General features: G+C 38.6%; 1 protein-coding gene across 1 annotated transcript; it reads left to right on the top strand.

Moving 5' to 3' along the window:
- Positions 1-922: 922 nt before the first annotated feature.
- Positions 923-13,437, top strand: LOC129738145 (uncharacterized). Its single transcript, XM_055729328.1, has 3 exons — positions 923-2,894; positions 3,989-4,125; positions 13,309-13,437. Exons 1-3 carry the CDS (start codon positions 923-925, stop codon positions 13,435-13,437), a joined length of 2,238 nt encoding a protein of 745 aa, XP_055585303.1.
- Positions 13,438-14,913: the final 1,476 nt, after the last annotated feature.

Raw genomic sequence — 14,913 nt, 5'->3', positions numbered from 1 at the left:
GCAAGTCAGAAGCTCATTAAGGTGCAAGTCAGTAGCACAGAAGGTGCAAGTCAGATATTTTGGTCAGAATTATTCGATACTGGACGGATTGGGTCCAAGGTGTAGTAATTTGTCGGAAAATCACAAGTTTGTTCAAGAATTTATGATTGTGTCAGAATTTGAACCTGAATTGAAGTTTGAGTTTGAAACTTGTCAGAATTAAGTCTGAATGGTCAGAAATTAAGTTTGTGTCGGAATTTTTAAGTGAATATTGTTTGAAATCGTTTCTGAAACTTGTCAGAATTAAGTTTGAATCAGAAACTAAGCTTGTGTCGGAATTCTTAAGTGAATATTATCGAAAATCTTGCCTACAACTTGTCAGAATTGAGTCTGAGTCAAAAGTTAAGTTTTTATCAGAAATCTTGTCTGATTATTGTCAGAAATCTCATCTGAAATATTGTCTGAAATTGAGTAAGAGAAATTTGGTCTGAAACTTGTAAGAAATTGAGTCAGTTTACAAATCGTCTGAACAATTGTCAAACATTAAGCCTGTGTCAGAAAACAAAGCGTCAGTTTGAGAACTTGTCTGAAGGTACAAGTCTGAATTCGTCAGAAATTTCAAGCCTGTGTCAGTTATTAGTAATTCTGTATTGGACGAATCGGGTCCAAGGGGGTCTGATTAGTCAGAAATTGAAATTCGTTCGACATATTTTGTCAGAAATTAAGAATAAACTCCTGAACTTCAACAACAAATTCGCCTACGTCAGTATTGTGTCAGAAATTCGTCAGTTTTGGACAAATTTGGTCCAAGTTGGTCAGATATTTTGGAAATTGGAAATTGTTTTCTACATTTGCCCCAATTCGGGTTGAATCGCTGCTTTTTCAGCTCTGAAAGGTCAGAGTGTTTGAATTTAAGTAGAAGTGAATAAAGCTTCCAGTCAGTATGGCGAAAAATGTTCAGTTGAAGTTGTTGCAGAAAAGAGAACGGCAAATAGTGCTTCTCATGGACAGTGTTGACCGATTCGTGCAGAATTATAATCCAGAACGAGATGAGTGTCAGATTAGTTCTAGGCTTGAGGCCTTAGAACCCATATACAGTGAATTTCATGAAGTGCGCAGTAAAATCGAGGTGATCTTTTATGAAAGCGAAGAAAAGAAGGCCAAGGAGCTCTACGGCGATGCCAAGGATGAAGCAGAAGCCCAACGTGAGGAAGAAAACGACATGCTGCTGCTAAGTTTCGAGGACCGTTTCTTCCAGTTGAAGGGAGCACTGTCGAAACTTCAAAACAAACCCGAGCGAGCCCAGAACGTAGGCGACTCTTCACACATTCAATTCCATGCCTCCATGGGGTCGAGAGTTAAGCTGCCAGAAATCCGATTGCCCAGTTTTAGTGGAAAACTTCGCGAATGGGTCTCATTCCGCGATAGCTTTCAAAGTTTGATCCACAACAACGGACAACTCTCCCCCATGGAGAAGTTCTCCTATCTCAGGTCATCGTTAAGCGGCGAAGCACTCGAAGAAGTTCTCTCTATCGAACTCTCAGACGTCAATTACACTGTCGCCTGGGAGATTCTGACAGCGCGCTATGAGAACAAGAAGCTGATTGTGAAGGCGTACCTGGACGCATTGTTTTCGCTTGAACCGATCCGGAAAGAAAGTTTTGAGAGTATCAACAATCTCATTAGTGAGTTCGAGAAGAACTTGTTGATGCTGCAGAAGGTTGGCGAGGACACCGATGGTTGGAGCACCATTCTAGCTCACATGCTTTGCTCGCGACTAGACTCTGTCACTCGAAGGAATTGGGAAACTCAACACAACAGCAAAGAAGTACCGAAATACGAGGACATGAGGAAGTTTCTGCGCAGCTACTGTTCCGTTCTGCAGTCAGTTGCTCCAGCCACAGAACCACGTAACAATGTCACCGATCATCACCAGTCAAGAACCCAATCAGCAAGCTACACAACAGTTAAGTCCTCAAACCAGTGTCCATTCTGTAGTGAAACGTGGCACTCACCGTTTCACTGTCAGAGATTCCTTCGATTGAAGATATCAGAACGTGTTGAAGCCGCCAATCGAAGTCGAGTCTGCCGAAATTGCCTGCAGCCTGGTCATTTTGCGACGAACTGCACTCGTAGCAGTTGTCGGTTGTGTCAACAAAAGCATCACACTATGTTGCATGCTACGCGATCCTCCGTTCCAAATCCGTCAATATCGAGACTCAGTCAACTGTCAAACGCACAATCTAATCAAGAAAGCACCCATATTTATCCACAGCAAGCCTATCAACAGCAAAGCCAACAAACCATTCCAATAGTTACGGAAACACACACTCAACCACTAAATGCAACACACAATTCACCAAACACAACCACACAAATCAATTCACCTTTGCCAAGCACAAGCCAAAGTTATGTAGCACTACCTGTTAAGCCTGCATCGAATACTCTGCTTCCTACCGCTCTCATCAAGATTAAGGACCGCTACGGTCACGCTCTGATAGCTAGAGCTCTGCTGGACTCTTGTTCGCAACATTGTCTGATGACAGAAGAGTTTTCGAGAAAGCTGAAGCTCGAAGAAACACCCACGTTTTTGTCAGTCCAGGGTATTGGGTCGTCTGAGTCAGTGTCAACGAAAACCATACGTTCTGAAGTCTGCTCACGTTCACCAAAAATATCTGGTTTCCGAGAAACTATGCAGTTCTTTGTGTTGCCCAAACTCACGCTGCAGCTACCTTCGTCATCGTTTGATCCTTCGCCCATGTCGATTCCCGATTCCTCTTTGCTAGCTGACCCTCACTTCCAAGAGTCAAAGCGGATCGATGTCATCATTGGCGCCGAGTACTACACAGATTTGTTGAGGAATGAGCGAAGAAAGGTCGCAAAGAATGGTCCCACGCTTCAGAACTCTGTTTTTGGTTGGATTGTATCAGGTCGAGTGGTCGAATCCCCGCAAAAAGTTTCCCATACCCCAGTCTGTTCTTCAAGCACCTACAGAAGCAGCTCACATGGCTATAGAAGCAGGAAACATGTCACGTTGAGACCACAAACTGAATTGAAGAACCCACAGTCAGAAATGAAGAAGAACGATTTGTCAGTACCCTACCAAAGAATGAGTCAGTTTTGTGTCAGTCGAATGAGTATGAACAAAAAGTCAGATTGCGTCAGATATGATAAGTCAGAGGGAATGAATTCAGTTGAATGTCATTCAAAAAGATTTTGTGTATGATTGAGTCAGAATTTTTGTCACTGAAATCCCTACAAAGAAAGTATTCAGTTGTCATGAGAAACAGTTAAGAGAATGAATCAAGAAATAAAGCACAAGGTTTCAGTTAAGTCCACCACCCAATTTGCTTGAAGTAACCATATTGCCTGAAGTTCTCCCATAGCGCTTGAAGAATCATACCCTTTCAAGAATTCCTTATTACTTGAAATACCTTTTACATATCGTCTGAAGTATCATTCACACCTTTTTTGAGCACCTACCCTATCGTTTGAAGTATCTCAATTGCTCGAAGTACTCTACCTAAGCCTTTGAAGTTCACCATTAGCAGAAGAACTATGCGCATACCGTTTGAATGAGATCATGAAGGCTCCGATGGAATACGTGTTTGATTGAAGTCCGCTTACGTAATTCTCATCCCAAATCATCATATCAGTTGAAGTTCGCACTCTAATCCAACCCAAACTATAGAAAGAGTCCGTAACCTTTGAAGGGATCATATCTTAAAGTTTTTTAAAGGTCATATCGACTCAACTACTCTATTTCCTGAACGACATTCCGTTATCGTTAAGAATGAATCATCCCAACCACCTAATCATAGCCAAATGGATCTGGCCAATCACGCCATGCTCACCCACTAACCCGTACCGCTTTGAAGGGTGTCATCATTCGAACAGAGGGTTCAGAGGTCATTGGAGCGCGTGCGGAGGCCCAGAGCCTCCGCATCCAGGGAAGTCCCATATTTATTAAAGATTCATTCAAATGCTAAGCACCTTCCCTCTGTACCAGGTACCATGCGTCGATTAAGGATCGACAATGCACATCAGGTGTCGTCGCCAACACCGAACAATCTAAATAGATCGATCATTTGTGGAGCACCAAGATCGAACCCATGTCCGTGTCCAAGGTCCGCAAGCCAGCTGAAGGTTAGCATCCAAGCAAGTTACTCCACCGGTACAGCGTCACGTGAGAAGCCAATCCAACTACGTGTCGACAGCTACTCACACCACTCGACAAGCTTTGGGAAAGGCTGCAGTCGACGAGAGGCAACATCCAGCCAGATCCTTTGCAGTTATTCTCCTACTGGGGCACAAAAGTCATGAAAAACGAACCTTCCTGTTCGGTTCACACAGCCAGTTCTGTGTAGCCCTCCCAGCAAAGTGTTGTCAACACCGAATATCCCAGGGTAAATCCGGAGAATTTAAGATCCACTACAAGCCGTCTGGAGTTGATCAAGCCTACCAAGTCCATCGTAAATGTGGATCAGTTTTCCGTCGCCCTTAATGCATTTGCCTGAAGGAAGTCATCATCATCCTCAAGAGTCCAGATAACAACAGCTGTTCATCTGTAAACAAAATCAATCAGCGCCGATCACAACATAACTCACTGAAACTTACCTGGCCAGCTCATCGAAAACAACACTGGAGTACAGAACACCGCAGCTCCGTCGGTTCTGGGAATATTGTTCAACGAGGTTAATCAGGTCCATCAAAAGTGCCTCAATTAGCAACCCAGACGAAATAGTTGCCTACTTCATTGTTGCCTTCCCACGCCGGGGGAAAAGCTGAAATGAAGCAAAAACAAACATCACTGATGATGGTCGCTATCGTGAAGAATTTTGACTTGCAGTGCCATTACGTAAAATTACACGAACCATAAGTCGCTTGGTACTCACCTTGGTAGTTACTGGTCCATCTTATCAACAGCAAATGTCGGCAGCAAACCAAAAATTCGCTCCAGAACGGACAAAAAAAAAACCATACACTGAGCGCCTTCATTCCTGTGTTCCAGTCCAGCAGCAATAACATTTTATTACACACTCCGCATGCAGTAGAAGTTAGCCGTCTTTAAACACACACACACAAACCAAAAGAAGATCAGAACTTAAAAGCAAAACAGTGATCAAAACAGAACTAGCAAATGTTCAAAGTACCGTTAGAATAGGTATATAATTGAAATGGTATTTCAAGGCGGGCGGCTTATGTTGAAGTATAAACATTGCGGTCCCTGGCCTAGTGGTAGTGAGAGAACAAAACGACAGAAGGGAACGGGAATTTAGACCATCTGAAACACATCTAAAATATCTCATAGGAGTTAGGAGAGATAAGCTCTGTTCATTGAAGAGCAAAAGAGAATTGTTTACCTAAAGTTATGCTTTTTCCTCTCAGTATTTAATACTTGAATAATGTACATGTGTTTGTTGTAGAGAACCTTTGCATTATATACATTTCCCTATTTCGCCACTTTTTGTAAAACACAAGTGTAGAAAAAACAGTCCAAACCAATCCGCCGTGTACTACACATCGCACAATAAAACCCCCGTAATCAAACCGAAAAATAAAGTGCGTTTTGAAGTTAAACTTAATTGAGCCGTCGCGTTTCTAATCAAAGTCCGAAATCGTGTTCCGGTCCCAAAACATTTTCAATGCTCAACATCACATTAAAAAAAGTTTTGATACACGACCCAAGGCCACAAAATTTACATTTTTTCGAGGTTCAATGAATTTAAAACGTAATTTTGACTAATTTGGGTAGCCTGAATCCTTTACTTTTGATAATAGGTTGAATTTATTTGAGAATGTTCTGTATTTTTCTACAAATCTTCAAAACAAAAACATAAAATTTTAAAATAAAAGTTTTAAATCAATTACCAACTTTCCTCAAAACCTGAAGCCATTTTGAGTTCTGCAGATAAAAGTTATACAAGTTTTCTATTTGTTTATTCTTCCTCTATTAACGAGAATATGAGATATTTTTTTAGCATAAATTTTGCAAATCCCAACAAATTTGTTAAATGAAATCAAGTTTTTTTCAACTTTCTGCAGTAATGCCAAAATACTAGTGTCTACTCAATTTTTTCCAAATTTAGAAAAAAAAACTGTTGAGTTTTACTTTTTTGGATCATGCATCATCATCAGCAAAATATTAATTCTTAATTGAATGAAGTTTAATTAACAAAATCAAAATCAGATTTCTTAAGTGTAGGTTTGATAGTTAGTTATGAATTATTGATTTCACTCAAAACTGTTATATTCTAAAACTCCATATCATCAAAACTAAAAGTGAAAGTTCAAATTTGACAAAATATTCGAGTTCACCAATCTACCAAATCAATCCCTAAAACAAAACCAAAAAACACTTCTCCCTTGAGCTTTTAATTAAATTCTTTAAATAAGTTTTTATAAAGGCAACGCGAGTTTATTGAAAAAAGATCCATCTTAAATGGTTTTTCTTCTTCATATTTTATGTTAATTTACAAATGAATTTACTGAATTTAAAATTTTTAATTAAATTTTCCACAGACATTTTAAATTTTTATGAATATTTTTGATAAGCTTGTCTATGTTTTTCAATTCATAATTTTCGGTATTTTAAAATCATAAACCTTTAATTTAATTCCCAATTCACATTTCAATCACAATTTATTTATTTATTCATTTGAATTTTCAATCAACTCTTTAGTTGAAAATAAAGAAAAGAAATGTAAAACAAGTTGAATCTATATATATAAAAATGAATTTCTGTCTGTCTGTCTGTCTGTCTGTCTGTCTGTCTGTCTGTCTGTTCCCTATAGACTCGGAAACTACTGAACCGATTTGCGTGAAACTTGGCAGATGGCGGTATTGGAGGTAGGGGAAGGTTCCTATTATGGTTTGAGACCCCTCCCTCTCTCATGAAGGGGGGGAGGGGCCTCTCAAACAAAAGACAATTTTTTGCATAACTCGAGAACCCATCAAGCAAATGGTATCAAATTTGGCATGGGGTGGTATTTGGGAACAAGGAATATTTCTATGAATATCAGGTATCCCTCCCTCCTCTCAGTGGGGTGATAGGAAGGGGGGCTTACAATTTTTCATATAACTCGAAAACTAATCAAGATATTGGAACCAAATTTGGCACGGGAAGGTATTTGGATACGAAAAATACTTCAATGATTATTTGAGACCCCTCCCTCTTTCCAGTATAAAGGGGGAGGGTCCTCTTTCATATTTTTTTACATAACTCAAAAACTATTAAAGCAAATGGAACCAAATTTGGCATGGGCGGGTATTTGGGAACGTGACATGTTCTAATGATTGTTTGAGACCCCATCCTTCTTCCAGAGGGAAGAAAGGAAAGAAGGAGGGGAGTTTCATACAATTTTTACTGCATAACTCAAGAACTATAACAGCAAATGGAACCAAATTTGGCATGGAACGAAATTTGGGTACGAGAAATGCTTCTATGAATATTTGGAATCCCTCACTCCTTCAAAGATGTGGATGAAAAGGGGGAGAAGAGGTCTCTATTACAGTTTTCAGTATAACTGGAGAGTTGATCGAGCAAATTGAACCATATTTGACATGTGAGGGTATTTGGATACGAGAAATGTTTCTATTATAAATTTAAGCCCCAACTTTTTTTCAGCGGAAATATATATAGGGGGGCTTCCATACAATTTTTTTGCATAATTCGAGAATTAATTAAGCAAATGAAACTAAATTTGGCATCAAAAAGAATTTGAGTACGAGAAATACCTTTTCTTTGTGAAGCAATACCTTTCTTGCAGTAGGATGATAAAATTGGGAATATAGGAAGGAAAGAGAAGGCTTACATTTAACTTTTTTTTTATTAAATCCGAGAAATGGACAGAACATACACCAATACACTTTTGTTAGCATAAGTTCTCAATTTATGCAAACAAAACCAACACATGGAAATAAATATGGCATGGAAAGGTACTTGGTTACGAGATATGTTTCTACGAATGTTATAGACTAAGCTTGCCAGATTGCCCGGTTTTATCCGGGTTTGCCCGGATATTTTATGCAAAATTTCAAGAAAGTCCGGTCCGGCCCGGTTGCCCGGATATCGGGAAAAAAGTCCGGATATTGCCCGGATTGTTTCACAATTTTCACAAAGAAACCAAAAAAAATCAAAATTTTTGAGTACGTTTCAACAAAATCGATTATCGGTATGGAAATTTTCAACGGTTGTTTCAAATAATTTCGCTGATTTACTTTTATAAACCTTTAAATATTTAAGTGTTCCAAAAAGTTGTTGAAAGTCTGCAATTACATTAATAAAATATTAATTTCGATTTTTTCTTTGCTTTTATATGTAATAACACCTAAATTTTGCCCGGTTTTTGCTCGGTTTTTGGATTTGAAAAATTGTAATCCATGCCCGGATTTTGCCAGGTTTATCTGAAAAAATGCCCGGAATTGCTAGGCCCGGATGGTACTGAAAAAAATTCTGGCAACCTTATTATAGACCCTTACGCTTTACAGTGTAGAGAGGGGAAGAAAGAAGGCTCCTTTTAAATTATGTTGTAAAGCTTAAAAACTTATCAACCAATAAAGTTATAATTTGATATAAGAGGATTTTTGGACACGAAAAAATGGGTATGATTATTAAAGACCACGACCTCCATTCAGCAGGGGGTGAAGGGAAGGAGAGGGGAGGCTCTCTTATCAGTTTTTAGCATAAATCCAGAGAATATCAAGCAAAAACAATCATATTTTATAAGTTAGATTGTTTGGGTACGATTAATTTGAGACCCTCCAGACAGATCAAAATTATCAGATCTTTTACACAAATTTATAGAGCAAGATTCAGAATATTAGTTTAAGTTATCTTTGTGTTGCAATTCGAAACTCCAGCTGCAGCTCCCATTTTATAGCGGTTGCTTATGAATTACGTTATAAAGCCAATAAAACAATAAAAATTTGAATAATTTCTGAAAAAATCATTTGATTTTGGAAGGTGTAGCAAAGCACACCGGGTCAGCTAGTACTAAATAAAAATGCCATTTTTATTTCTTTTCCTCACAAATAATCATGGTAATTTTTTACCTGATCTGACATTTATTTTAAAATTCTTTTTTTTCCTATATATATCAGAGATAGATGTCGATATAAAGTAAACTACTAACATTTAGGTGATAAGATATCTCACTTTTTTTCTAACATGTAGAAAAGAAACCTTGAACTGCAAACAACAACATTAGAGTTAGTCGAACCTGAATTTTTACAAATTACAGTAAGTTATCGTATGATGATGTGAACTACAAGTGTAAATAGGATGATCATATTTTGGTATGCTGAAATGCAAATAATTTTTTTTTCTTTTGCCTGAAAAAACCCGCATTTTGAGAACATTTATTTCTTATTTTAAAACTAGACTGCTTAGAAATTATTTTGAAACAAAATCTGAGTTAGGAATAAGAAACATCATTTTGAAAAAATTATCAATGACTTACCAAAAATATCATTAATTTGAAACTTTCATTGAGATTTAGTTTTGTAAAATTTCTTGAGTTTATGTGATTATCATGAGTAAGAAAAGGATATTAGAAATCCATTTCCTTATTTATTGTGTATTTTTTGTATTGTTATTATTTTAAGCTAAATTTGAATCTCGAAGTCCTCCAATCCCCATGGACTGGTCCTTCGCACGAACCTTATATCGGTTATACCGAAACCGAAAACTGGTATTCCAGGAATATTTTTTTTTTTGTTTCGATTATAGTCGTTTTACCATCATTATCAACGTTGCAGTTGGTGGATCGTTATTGAAAAACTTATCCGGTACAACTGTGTTCGATGTTTACTCTTGGGCTCGAACTCGCGGACATCGGCTCAGAAGACAACAGACTTGCCAACTGAGCTATATCACAAGCCCATCCCAGGAATAGTTTTCTAATACCGAATACAGATTTTAAGTCCTTCAAAAACCGGTATTTTTGTATTGACAAAAATCAAAGTTTTAAATTCGACGTGAGGAATTGTTTAATTTACCATTTTTAAACAAAAGGTTTGCAACTCGTGCTTTAATGCATAACCGCGTAAAATTTAACATTATCATTAATCTCAAATACGAAAAACGAACTGAGCCGGTAAACTTTGTTGAGCCTTTTTACAAAAATAATGATCATGTAAGCAGAAAGTCATTATTTAATTTCGTGAAACTGGATTGGTACCGCAAAATAGGGTAAATTCGGGACATTTAAGTCAGGCTTCTTCCTATTCTTTTTTTAAATATTTTGTTTATTCCAATGTCCCATATAAAACTTGTTCGCCACTCACTAATACTTGAAGAAATGTTAATAATAGAGCTTACCTCCATCTTCTAGGATAAACTTTAAAATGAATTTTCTTCCGTTTCACACTATTTTCTTCATTTACACAAGTATCTAGACACTGAAGTAATCATTTTCTATTAACCCCAAGATAAGTGCCCGAAGAATGTTTTTTGAAATGCGTCGTCATTTCATGCAATTTTAATTCCTTCTTCGCCAAAATCGTGTGTTCTGTAAACCAAATTTGCAGACATGACACATCACTATTTGCGGTGTTTCCAAACAACACTTCTCATGGTATGAAATTTTACGATTTTTTATGCTGCAAATATATATATTTTTTGATTTTTTTTTGCGCAAATTTCCATATTCCATTCTGGTTTTCGTTATCTATAATGCATTTCATATGTACTCTGTATTTAGATGATCTACTCTGATTTTTATGATCAACTGTTTAATAACAATTTTATCTTTATCATAAAGGGTGAAACGGTCAAAATTTGGTCAAGGGAAAACGCGTGTAAATCGGTGAAATCGTTTATTTAAAAAAAATCAAATTAAATTTCTTTTTCAAGTTAAATAAGTATAAAATTCAGGAAAAATATTCAGTTAGGCTTCCGCTTTTCCAAATCCGAATTGCCGGGCCATACGCTTAACCCCTGCCATCAGATTTTGTACAGTTTCCTTGTCCACCTTCTTCGCCGCAGAAAGCCAGTTTGCCTTGAACTGCTGCTCGTCCTTAGCAGTTTTTTGGTCTTCTTTAGGTTCCGCTTGACAATAGCCCAGTATTTCTTAATTGGGCGGAGCTCAATTGGGAGGGTTCTTGTCCTTGGGAACCACCTGCACGTTGTTGGCGGCGTACCACTCCATGGCCGTTTTACCGTAATGGCAAGATCCCAAAATCGGCCAAAACAGTACGGAACAACCGTGTTTCTTCAGGAAAGGCAGCAGACGTTTATTCAAACACTCTTTCACGTAAATTTCTTGATTGACAGTCCCGGAAGCTATGAAAATGCTACTTTTCAAGCCACAGGTACAGATGGCTTGCCAAACCAGATATTTCTTCGCGAACTTTGACAGTTTCATGTGCTTGAAAATATCTGCTACCTTTCCCCTTCCTTTTGCCGTATAAACTCCTGTCCCGGAAGCTGCTTGTTGTCGGCTTTGACGTAGGTTTCGTCGTCCATTACCACGCAGTCAAACTTCGTCAGCATCGTCGTGTACAGCCTCCGGGATCGCGCTTTGGCCGTCGTATTTTGTTTATCATCGCGATTTGGAGTCACTACCTTCTTGTAAGTCGATAGTCCGGCTCGTTTTTTGGCTCGATGCACGGTTGTAGACGATACACCCAGTTTATTTGCGGCCTCTCGGAGAGAGAGGTTAGGGTTTCGCTTGACACTACCGGCAACTCTCTTTGTCGTCTCAGCGGTTTCCGGTTTTCGATTTCCCCCCGATCCAGACTTCCTGGCTGTCGACAAACGTTCCCCATACACTTGATTGATTTGGCAACTTTTAGTGATTTTGCCAGCTTTGCGTGCGAGTAGCTCGGATTTTCGCGATGCGCGAGCAAAATTTTGATACGCTGCTCTTCTTCCTTGGACGGCATTTTGACAACTGAAGAGTGAATTCCAAAATCAAAATAGGAGCAACCTTCTACACACACTCACACACCTTCAAAATGAGGGGTGTTCAGGTTTTTTAAATGCAAAATTGAAAGAAATACGTCAAGTTGATATTGACTAAATTTTGACCGTATCACCCTTTAAGATTGTTACCTGTAGGAAGAGATGAATAAAATTAACCCGAAACTTGCTCTATCAACTGCTGTTCTATGTTTGGAGCGCTCTGAGTAATTTTCTTCGTGTTCGTCGGGGCTAAGTCACAGGATTTGAAACTTGCTAGATGAAAACTACTCAGAATTTTAAAGGTTTCAAAATCAGATGTTTCTGTCTCCTTATATGATACGACTTTTGAACGAAAACAGTTCAGTCTCTGAATAATCTAAAATTACCGTGCATTCCCGTACACTCAAAATCAATTTTCCTCAAAAATCGTTAAAAACAACCCGAAACAGTCTCCTAAAAATTTTCGAATTTTTTTTTTGGTCAATTTGTAAAAAAGCTATTTCCGTTTGTTCGTTTGTTCATTTGTTCATTTGTTCATTTGTTCATTTGTTCATTTGTTCATTTGTTCATTTGTTCATTTGTTCATTTGTTCATTTGTTCATTTGTTCATTTGTTCATTTGTTCATTTGTTCATTTGTTCATTGGTTCATTTGTTCATTTGTTCATTTGTTCATTTGTTCATTTGTTCATTTGTTCATTTGTTCATTTGTTCATTTGTTCATTTGTTCATTTGTTCATTTGTTCATTTGTTCATTTGTTCATTTGTTCATTTGTTCATTTGTTCATTTGTTCATTTGTTCATTTGTTCATTTGTTCATTTGTTCATTTGTTCATTTGTTCATTTGTTCATTTGTTCATTTGTTCATTTGTTCATTTGTTCATTTGTTCATTTGTTCATTTGTTCGTCTGTTCGTCTGTTCGTTTGTTCGGTTGTTCGAAAAGAGTGATTTTGGTTTTTGTTATCGAAGTTCCTTAAAAGGGATGACTTATTCATTATATCTCGCATGAGCTTTCATAACGTCGTATGAAACATCTTATGAATTCACAGAAAACTGCTGCAAAAGTTATCAAATATCTTTGAAATTTGTATATCATATATAGAATATGTTGTTTACATCACAACTATTCTAAACGGGAAAAGCTCACGCGAGATATGTTTAACTTTTTAAAGATATCATTGTGAGATTTGATTAGATTTGATTTTATAATATGAACAATCGATCTTGGATTTATGATAAAGAATTGAGCGTCTTTATCGAAATTCAATAGGGTGCTTCCAAATTTAAAAAATTAAATTTACAAATGAAATCTATATGATATAAACTTTTTAAAGGTTAAGGTTGTTTAAATATTGTAAATATAATATTTAAAAACAAATCGAAAAATTCAGCAAAAGTTTGTTTTATGTAAACTATCAATCACAGGTGCTTACATCGCACATTGCAAACAGCATCCTGGGAGCTCTGCTCCGGTTGACCCCTATCAGCACCGACTGTCAAGAGAGAGCCGCCGAAGAGGCCATGCAGAAGGAGAAAAGATTGGGGAAAGTGTAGGTTCGGAAAAATCCACACGGGATCCCACCGTAGCGCGGCAGAAATATTCGAATTTTTCGTTTTGGGAAAAATTTATGTACAAAACAACACACGTTGCCGTTATGAGAGATGGTGGGAGGAGGACTCAGTTGATGGTTGACGAGTCCTGTAAGTCGACGGAGAGAGTTCGTTTCGAGGGAACATGTGGAACAGAGAGTGACCGGATGGCCCACCCCCACCCAGCGAGTTCGATTTCAGCGTTCTTTGCCAAAACCTACTGCCACGTAGTCGCCCCGATCAAGTGCGGAGCCAGGGCTTTGAAGAGCGGGTGAAAGTGGGGGTTTTGCTTAATGGAAAAAATACGAAATACTGGCAATCGGCTGCAGAGTATTTTCTTTTTTCTTCGGCTATTTTCATTTCGAATCGAGGCTGGCGCCCATCCATGCGGGTCGTACCTCAAACAAACACACACTCACATTGACAGGAATAAAGACAGCAGGTCGGGGTGCGGGGGTGTTTGGTGAATTTTTTTTCCACCAAACCGGGGGGAAAACTCGGAAAATGATAAATTTTTTCCCGATCTCTCGTTTCGTTCGCATGGCAATGCATTGCCATCATCGTCAACAACTCTCCGTGTATGTGGAACGCAGCCTGTTGGAGGGATGATTTTTTTTCTGGATCCTGCTAGATGTTGTTGCAGGCTCTTGGTGTTGATGTTATTGGTGCCTGGCTGGCCGGTGTGTGTTTGCCTACCCGCTCCTCCCGAATGTTCGGCTGCTGCTGCTTCTGCTTCTGCATACGATGATTCCGGGATTTCTTTTTTTTCGGCGTCGCACACCACCGATGGAAAAAATGGCCATGCCTAGGCTCTCCCGGTCGTCCCGGATCGCCTGGTTGGATGGTTTTGGTCCCCACATATTTTGCCCTCGTGTGTCTGTACGTATGTTTGTAATTACCCAGCGGTCAGTGTTTCTTTTTAGCGCATAATGACGCTCAGTCACGCTGTTCTAGCGTCGTTGTTAATACGCGTGTTATCGCCGTCCGTCGCGCGATGCCAAAGATACCGGCGTCAGATTTCTTATTTTTTCCATTATAAGTAAAAATTACAACCTTTTCGACAAACACACAGTACTTGTTTCGCCAGCGCATTAATGGAATTTCTGGATAACCAGTTTACCCGTAAATACCGCCAAAATTATCTCATACATGCCATCATACCGCTACAACAACTACTACTACTAATAATAATATTCTGAAGAAGCGGCAGCAGCCAAATTATGTGGACCACGACCCACAAGGAACGCAAGGAGTGCATGACAACACCCCCCCAGGACTGGAGGAGCGAATTGAGAGCAAGTGGTTAACGATAGGGAAAGTAAAATTGCCAAAAAATGTGCACCGTTAAAATTAATCGATAATTAAAGCCGAGCGTGAAATTACCAGCTGCCCATCAGCTTGCACACCCAAACCCTTCCCCTTCAGGGGGTCACTGTGTTA

Source organism: Uranotaenia lowii, chromosome 1 (genome assembly GCF_029784155.1).
Source record: "Uranotaenia lowii strain MFRU-FL chromosome 1, ASM2978415v1, whole genome shotgun sequence".
NCBI classification, from domain to species: Eukaryota; Metazoa; Arthropoda; class Insecta; order Diptera; family Culicidae; genus Uranotaenia; species Uranotaenia lowii.
Note: the sequence above shows the minus strand (reverse complement) of the source record. Positions and strands in the feature narration are given on the sequence as shown.